General features: G+C 40.8%; 1 protein-coding gene across 2 annotated transcripts in view; it reads left to right on the top strand.

Annotated features, from left to right (window-relative positions):
• The first annotated feature begins 3,859 nt into the window (after nt 1–3,859).
• The window catches only part of LOC109964316 (uncharacterized), a 39,624-nt gene continuing 34,056 nt past the window's right edge, over nt 3,860–9,427 (top strand). For both annotated transcript variants that reach the window (XM_020607524.1, XM_020607523.1), the window contains exon 1: nt 3,860–4,149. In XM_020607524.1, coding sequence (XP_020463180.1) covers nt 4,071–4,149 — 79 coding nt within the window. In that variant the 5' untranslated portion in view covers nt 3,860–4,070. The remainder of the gene's footprint in view (nt 4,150–9,427) is intronic.

Here is a 9,427-nt window from a genome sequence, read left to right as displayed (position 1 = left end):
GATGCCTGAAAGGTAAAACATATATAAAATGGACCGGCTGCCAGTAAGTTACTGTAAATTTCACAATAACCCCTTTATAATGTGGACAGACTGATTCACTTGTGTCTCAATTCACCCACTTAAAGAGCAGAAATCTGTAGGTTAAAATTTTTTAAAACTAGTTAAACAGTCTATTTCAAATGCGTCCGTTTGGTCTTTAATGCTGCATTAGTTCATTTGTTTGGCCACCTGGGGGCAGAAGAACTCCAGATACACTGCCTGAAATATCATCAGCTTATATAGTTTTAAGCATCTTACTAATGAACGTCTTGTATCATTAGTAACAGTCGGGGTCATTGTGCAGATGTGAAATCAAGCTTTGTAATGCTAGGTAAACCCCACGACCGCCACTAGATTCAAAAGTTCCAGACTTTAATGAGTGCATCCTTAAAGTAGGGTTCAAAGCTCTACTAGTTGATTTTCATTGTGTTTCTAAATGAAATATGGCTGCCAAGATGAAAAGAACTCAGTCAAACAGCGCTGCATAACAATCTTGTATGAACGGTAATTAAAAGTTACAGTTGACCCACAGAGACATCACTTTTGGTATGGTCATTCAAGCAGCTGTGATGGAGAAAAAAACAGGTGTGTACTCGTACATGCAACAGTGTAGAGCACCATGATGGATGCATGCTGCATCTGCACTGTAGCTCTTCCCTATTCCAGGAAATGGAGCTTGAAGTGGTGAATGTTTATTTGATTTTAGTTATTTATGGTGATTTTATTCTGCCTATGTAAAGTACTTTGGTCAACTGGATGTTGTTTTTAAAGTACTATATAGATAAAATTGATTTGATTTGAATGCAGGATGGTAACAGAGAGGTGGAGATAGGATATGAAAATTAGAGTTAGTCACACTCCATATGCACATATCACATATTATCCAGTTTATGATTCAAAATGTATCATATACACAGCCCGAAAAATGTAACTATGATGAACTACTGTAAGGGAACAGGGTAGAGACCATGCAATCTAATGGAACACATCATTTCTCAATCCAACCAGATGTGCTTTTATTATTTTATCAGCTCCAGAGACCATTTAGAGACACATGGTTTTCTTTCTCCCCAAGTCTTTTCCCCAACTGTAATAATTTCACAGATGGGCCAAAACACACAGGCTCAGGGTCCTCCATAAACAAGACAGATCCTGGTGATCCCTCCAGACTCCAGGTTCTCAGGAACATGATGAACTCTGATAATATTATGGAACCTATATGGTTCTCTCACAACAGACAGGCACTCTTGAGATTTATCAGGTCTTACTGAAAGAGAATGAAAACACACCATTTAACTACAACTTCAGCATGGGTATACTTTAGCTTTTGTCCCTGCTGCCATTGTGAGCTACCTGTTTGAACATATATAACATATACAGTCATTTCTGTCAGATAACACACACCGGTATTCTCATCTTTATTTCTTTTGTTTTCATTGGAACAACACAAAAACGCCAAATCTGATTCATTCCACAGAGAAAATGGACTGGACAGAAAATGGACTGGACAGAATTATTGACACCGTCAACTTAACATTTAGTAGCACATGCTTTGGACGCTTAAATCAATTGCTCCCTCCACAATACCTCCCCTCCCTCCAACCCTCCACCCCTGAAGATGTGTGAAAAGAATGTGAGTGGCCATTTTAATAAACAAAAGATCATACAGGCGCCAGGCCCAGTCGGTGTGACCCCCTCCTGCCTTAAAGCTTGTGCTGATCAGCTGGGTCCCATCTTCACACTTATCTTTAATCATTGAAGCTCTGCTTCAAACGCTCCACCATCATCCTGGTTCACAAGAAACTTTCCATCAGTGGACTGAATGACTACAGACCTGTCACCTAATGATGTCCAAATGAAGCAGTGAACCAGTATCGAAACACTTCATCAGTTGTATCAAACATCAGTTCATTCATTCAAAGGTTTGTTTCAGTGACATCTAGTGGTGAAATAGGAGACAGCAAAACAATGTCTGAATTATGTGAATGCTCCATGATGGTGATCAAACACAGTCAGCAATTATAATAATGACAGCAACTACACACACACCTACTACAATGACAAACCCACATGTTGTGCATCATATAGTGCTTTTATGTGCCTACGAACCTGCTGCGCAGCAATGTCTGGCATTATGAAGCAGTATCGACTGTTTGAATTTTTCAACCCACTGCTGGACCTCCTGCAGTTTGCCAAACAAACAGGTCAGTGGACGATGAAGTCATTACATCCTGCATCACCTCAGGTCCCCAGGGACCTACGCATGGGCCCTCTTTGTGGACCTCATCTCAGCGTTCAACATCATCATCCTGGACATGCTCCACTCTAAACTGACCCAGATCCAGCTCACTGAGCCTGCCCCCAAATATCAGTGGATCACCAGCTTTCTGACAGACAGGAAGCAGCAGGTGAGGCTGGGGAAAACCACATCCAGCTCCCAGACTATCAGTGCAGGCAACCCCCCCCCACCCAGGAATGTGTGCTCTTCCTGCTGTTGTTCTCCTTCTACAGTGACTGCACCTCAGAGGACCCCCTCTGTTAGACTTCTGAAGTTCACTGATGACACAACGGTTATCGGTTTCATCTGTGATGGGGATGAGTCAGCCTACAGATGAGAGGTTGAACATCTGGCCCTGTAGTGTGGTTACAACAACCTGGAGCTGAACACATTCAAAACAGTGGTGATGACAGTGGAGGTTCGAGCCAGGGCCGACCTGGGCCCTTTCTGTGCAGAGATTGAATGTTGTTCCTGTGCCTGCCTGGTTTCTCTTTGGGTACTCCGGCTTCCTCCCACAGTCCAAAGTCATGTAGCTTTGGTTGACTGGTGACTCTAAATTGCCCATGAGTGTGTTTGGTTGTTTGTCTCTAAGTGTGAGCCCTGTGATACTCTGGTGGAGGTGGAAAGACTCAAAACTACACCTGTTGCTCCAGGCTTCTGTTGCAGTGTCCAGTCAGTCTTTCTCTACACTGTGTAGGCTGAAGACCTGGCTGTGCAGCACCAGGATGGAGCTACCACTTTACACTAATGACTGCTCACAGTGGATGTGTTGATTCTTCCCACCTTTATTAGTAGAACAACTGAGAGAAGGTCCACTTTTGTTCATGCATAAGTGTGTAGTGTTTCAATATTGAAATGGAATTGTTCTGATAAAAACATCACTTGATCTGAACATCTGAATCTTATTTTCAACTTTTCTTAAGCGCTAGTGTGCATACTTTTATATTGCAAAATCAGTGCTTTGATAATCAGCACTACTATGTCACTCTGTTCAGCAGATGATCGTAGAATTCACAACAAATGCATTGTATTGTACTATACAAACATTGTGTCACAGTTCAAATACTTATGGCCTTGACTGTATATACTATATGTATTTAATGTTATAGCTCTTGTTAAGTCGTAAAAGCAAAATGCCTGGAAAATGAGGTTTAAGAACAAAGGTATTTTAAAGGTATTTAAAATGAACCTTTATAACAGTTTACTGTCCTGTAAAAACTGTACTGGTTGTATAGCTTCACTGTGTAAGATTCCATACAGCCTCAGAAGTGCCATTTGCTGTAACATTTGAAAATTTGAAGCTGTGAATGATGTCGGTGGGGACTTTATTCATAAAATCTCCCTTTATTCCATTCTTGCTGTTCTGTTCACCTTCAGGGTGAATTTAAATCACTTTTCCCTCCTCCTCCTCCTCCTCCTCTGCTTCCTCCACCCTTCTGCCTCTGGCTGGCTGCCACTCCTCCTCTCTCATGAGTCTGAATGCTGCCCCCAGAGCCCGGCCCCTTTATTCTTCTCAGCTGGAGGAATTGGATGCATTCAGACACGCACTCACGCTCAGGCACACGAGCAGGCGAGGAAACACAGGTATCATGACCCTGCTCAAGGACAATCTCCACACCGAAGCCTCCAACAACAGATGCACAACTGAACTTTGAGACAGAATAAACTTCTTTAAAAACATGATGTGGAATCTCTGAGGAAGTCTTGACTTTTCCTCAGCTTTAGGTTGGAGGATCCTCAACTTTACAGCAACATGAGTGTTAAGAGGAAGAAGACTGGGCTTGTTATCAGCTGGCAGAAGTCATTTTCCATTCTGGCTCCTTGGAGGAAAGGTACAGCTACCATCACCTTCTACAGAATCTTTCCACTGCAGTACCACTGATCTAACCTTCCCCACCAGATTAATTGCTGTTTCTTCTGTGTGATGAGGTGCAGCAGTAATTTCAGTCACAGGGTGTGTTTTATTTTACATCCCATCAGTGGGCAAATCCTCTCACTGCAAAACAATGCTACCTCCATCCATTAACTGCTGGCTTAACCTCTTCAAGGCATATTTCTCAGAAAGAGGAATGATTGGCGTTTTGAGGGCCTTTGTAATGTGCTTTGTATTGTAGGTGACTGACATTTTAAATGAGTAAGTGAGGAATACTTCTGAATTTACTTAACTGTTGGTCTGTGTGTGTATTTTGATGGGAAGCAGCTCAGTTGTTAGTCAAGTGAGATTAGCAGCTCTAGCCTGTGTAATAAAGGTTTTACTAGATTCCCGAATACTCACGTACTGTATATGATGATTGTCTCTGGATTCTTAAACGACCCATTTCAGATTACATATAGTGATGATGGCATTTTGATCATTTACTATGCCATTGTGGTTTGTTACTTACTAACTCAGCAGGATAACAACTGTGTGTGTTGAGTCTGTCAAAGCTCTTTGTTGCTTCAGATAAACTCTAAAGCAATGTAAAACCTTGCAGCAATACACTGAGAGCTTTCATTCTCATCCCTTTTCCCTTTCTCATGCTAGTGTCAGTTCATTGTGCACTCCATGCCCAAGTCCTCGCTCATATCACTCTCAGCGCATTTGCAGTACAAGCCTCCACACCTGCCGAGCAGCAAATCCTCCAGCCGTTTTGCTGTGGGGGGGATGATAAATGTAGCATTGTTGTGGCTCTCTACTTGACAGCAGTCACGTTGTTTTTCATTTTATCTCATAGTAAGAAGAAGAAAAGCATTAAAAAACATTTCCATTGTGTACAGTGCAGTGGAGAGCAGATTTTTATTGGTGTTTTCTTGTGTATACCTGCTGTCATTTTATGTTCAGGAATAATTGGAAGATTTTCTGGAAGCTGAAAGTATAAAATAACTATTTCTCCTTAAATGTAACACAGCATAAGTGGCTGAACTCGGATGTTCTTTGTTTCATACAGAAAACTTGAAATGCAGATAGGAAATCTGGACAAGTGTAAAAATGTGGCCATCCCAACGCTCTGCTCATCATTTGGTGACTAATACATGAAATATGCACAACTGAGGCACATTCAGTGGAATTCGTGAATAAACAGGATTAAATCTTAGAGCGAGGTTCTTACATTGTTCAGGCATAAGAAATACTGTATGAGTTGTTGATGTGAGTAAACAACTCACATCAAACATTGAGAAGGGAGCATGAGAGGATATCACAGAAAAAAGCTTTGGAAAATCTGGACTTTTAAAGTTCATTCTTGAACTTAGAAACAGTAGTTTGACTGAAAACAACAACAAACCAATTAGCATTTGTAAAATAAATCTCACTTCACTACATTTAACTGATGACTGCATGATGACTTCCTTTATTTTCAGCAAATAAAACATTATACTATATAAAATATTGTATTTCTGCTCTCTATCCTTCCTACATTGCTTAGATTTTCTTTTGCTATTTTTTATTTCCTTCTTCAGCTGCTACAAAATCATGACATCATATTGAGAACTTTTACTTTGAATACATCAGTAAATTATATTGCTATTTTATGATATGGTGCATTTTTTCAATAATAAAATGGTAAATGCAGGTTTGTAGTGATAAGGCTGTTATTCTTGGCTTATTGAGAATGTAGATATATTCATGTACGGTATATCTCCTGGTGTCCATAAACCTTTGCAGTTTTTAAATCACTTGCTCCAGTGAAATAAGCTGAAGCAGTAAGTAAGCAGTTTTAGTGGACTGCTGAAGATATGCTTGATGTGAACGCACCTTGAAAATGTTCTAGTGGACCTTGCTTAGTGTCTCGTTGAAAAACCCTCTGAGGCAACTGGCTGCTTAAATTCCTGGTGGGGTAGGAAGTCAAACTCTAAACTGTCAGAGGAAATTAGCCTGCAAGAGTTTTGACTTGAGTTACAGTGCTCCTGCACATTCTTGCCTTATCTTAATGACTTCTGATAGGAGAGTGTGGGGGGGGGTTAACTTTGATAAACACGGTGAGTCTGGATAACATCTTTAGGTACTCTGTGGTCATGAAAGTGTTGGAAAACAGAGTGGGGATCCCAGCTGGGCTGTGTGTTGAGAGGCAACTGCTTCTGGTCTTAAAGGATAGTGAGGGGAAACTCAGAGCATATTCATTACTGATGGTGTTATATTTCTGGTTTTTGGAATGTAGAGGTCAAGGCTCTACCTGAATTGTTTTTCTTTTACTTACTGAAATGATAGTTAATTTGACAGGTATTCATTTGTTTAATTACGTGCAGTGCTTGGCTGTGGAGGCGGTATATCCGTCACTGGAATCATCAGTGAACAGAATGTGAAACACATTTTAGAGATGGCACATTTGCATAATGGAAAGAGGCAAAGAAGCAACCAGACAAATTAAAATGTATGCATGTGCGTAGATGAGCTGTTTTGCTGGGAGAGACATGAGCGATACTCACACACAAAAGACATACACAGTCACACACAAACACTAATGCGAGTGTGACTACACTCAGTGTATAAATAGTCACATGTGGTTTGTGAACACATCAGGTCTGTGAAATGACTTTTTATATTAATGATTCAATTTCTGTTTTTTTAATGTTAATGAATACAAGGTGGACTAAGAAGATGATCTTCTCTCACACTGCTTGGCCACAGGCCCTCCATGCTCCCACTCAGTGTTGATGTGTGACTTTTGAGTGATGATGTCACATTTGTGCAAGTTTGTTTTTCTGTTCTGTTTCGTCGGCAGGTACTGTTGTTTTTGTTGTGTTGACATCTGTGCACAATGTGACCTTGTGTATTAAAACTAAAAGTAACTAGCCTGATTTGAAAATGCAGGAAGTAAAAGTAAAAAGTTGTCAGAAAAATAAATACCAAAGTAGCACACGGATACCTAAAGATGTACTTACAGTAATTACAGTACTGTATAGTACAGTACTTTGTTACTTCCCACCTCTGTTCCCAAGTAGTTGATAAATATGTGAGTAAGGACAGTTCTGGTACTTTTTTCCTCCACTTTGAGCACCGATCATCTGTCATGATACCATTCACCATTCCCATTGTCCCCTTCAGCCAGGTTCTCACTTTGCTGACCTGCTGTTCCACACCTGTCCACCAGTCATCTGACTTCCACCCACCTGTTCACCTGTTTCCTTTTCCCTAATCAGTTCACAGCATATAAAGGGCTTTTCCCTCTGCAGTGAAAACTGTTATCAGTTACTTATATGACATTATTCATTGAAAAAGTTATTTGCCACAGCTTCATTAGTCTTGTCTCAATTTATTCTGTACATAGAGTGTGAATTCTTGTCTGTGCCATGTTGTTATTTTTTTTGCTCTTGTGCAACAACTGCACTGAACTTCACGAGTGAGAAATGGACCTAGTAATGTTTTTTTTTTTATTCCAACCCTCACTGGCCTCTGTTAAACCAGACTAGATGACGGCTGTGTGCTCTCTCCAGCCTTCTAGGCAGCTTAGAGCTTTGTTCTCATGGTGTCCAAGCCCAAGGCATGAGAGGACAAGAGGTCAAGCCACTTATTCTACTTTCACACCTTTACTCCTGAAAGCTAACTTTGTAAGGGGATCATTTAAATGACAGTACTAATACTGCCTGGAATGTGAAGTGAATATGACAGGAAATGGCTAAAGGGCGTTTTTTTTTGGACAAAATAAAACAAAGCAAACCAAAAAAAATGTTAGTGTGGCTCCAGGGTGCAGGCAGGGGAGGTGAACTGCCTGTAATTATACGTTATGATGTTTACTCAAGCACAGACAGGTATGGGACATAGGCTGACTCAGCCTGTGAAGGCAATTACAGGATAGAATATCTGCTGGTGTTGGTTGGGAGGGATGAGGACAGCTGGATTAGGGTGACACCTGTCCAGCCAGAGGTGGTTGTGTGGAGAAGATTGTAGGGAAGGAAGGGCTTTGTATCATAATAACCAGAAGTCAGATTACAAAGCTGAGCTAGCAGATGACTTCAGTGTCTCAATAAAGTCTACCTTCTTTATTTAGTATTGTTTGCCAGGAATTCACAGGAACAGGCAGACACAAAAAACTGTAAGAAAATAAGCAAGGTAGGATGGAGTGTCAAGTAAAACAAAAACCAATGTCTTTTTCCAGAGAAAACATTCTATTGTTATTCTGATTGCATGAACGGGGGTTAACTTGGCCTGTGGGCAGGCTGGGTGTGGACTGTGTGAATTTCACAGATTTCACATTCTCATCACATTCCTGGTTTCTGGAAACAAATTCTCAATCTGTTTTGTCACTGAAAATAAGATGACTTGGACATAGAAACACCACGGCCTATATAGTCTAGTATGTGTCCAACATTAAGTGTCAATGCAGGATGCACTATGTTCTTTATGTGGTAAAGCAGAAAGTAAGTATTTGGAGGTCAGGGTGGTGGATGGCCCTGTACCACACCTGATTTGAATATCTGAGACCAAAGAACATGTTCTGATAATCTTCTCAGTGCTCTCTAGTGGACAAACAATGTCATTAGGGATATGTAACACTGCTGCTTCATCAAAGCAACAGCTTTCTGTCATCCAGGCACAGGTCACTTTTACATTAATGTTTGCCTTTTTCAGACATACCAGTGTCATGGGGCATGCGCAATATTTGCCATACATGCAAGATTGCTATGCCTATCTGTTAATGTGAAAAGTGACACGTAAATGTTACTAGGTCCGAACTAGTAGGATTGCAGTTGTGACTTTTATGGAAAGGTGACCAGGGTGCTCATTTAAACATGAAGCCGACACTTTCAGATGCTGTCAGGTTTATGGAAAGGAGTGCATGTGTGAAAGGGGCTATGGATATGCTGTTTCTAGATTGCCTAAAACATATAACTGGCATTTCTGTACTGCAATATCGTGGTACTTACAGTATCTGCTGATGATCTATCAGTATATCTGCAATAAGTCGGTATTAGCCAAATTATCGGCTGCAGCCCAGTTTATTGGTCAGGCTAGCTTGACAAATTGACAGTTTGCAGTTGGGTTGGGGGAGAATTCACATTTGCAAGTTCTCCAAAGGTGAACTCTGCAGAAGGTTCCATGAAGATTTAGGTTGCCGTTGTTAGCATATCCTTTCATTGGAGCAGTTCTACCTAAACGAATTCCACTCCGCTGATATACTATATATCCTTTTG

The sequence above is a fragment of the Monopterus albus genome, unplaced genomic scaffold (assembly GCF_001952655.1).
Source record: "Monopterus albus unplaced genomic scaffold, M_albus_1.0 scaffold87.1, whole genome shotgun sequence".
Classification (NCBI taxonomy): domain Eukaryota; kingdom Metazoa; phylum Chordata; class Actinopteri; order Synbranchiformes; family Synbranchidae; genus Monopterus; species Monopterus albus.
Note: the sequence above shows the minus strand (reverse complement) of the source record. Positions and strands in the feature narration are given on the sequence as shown.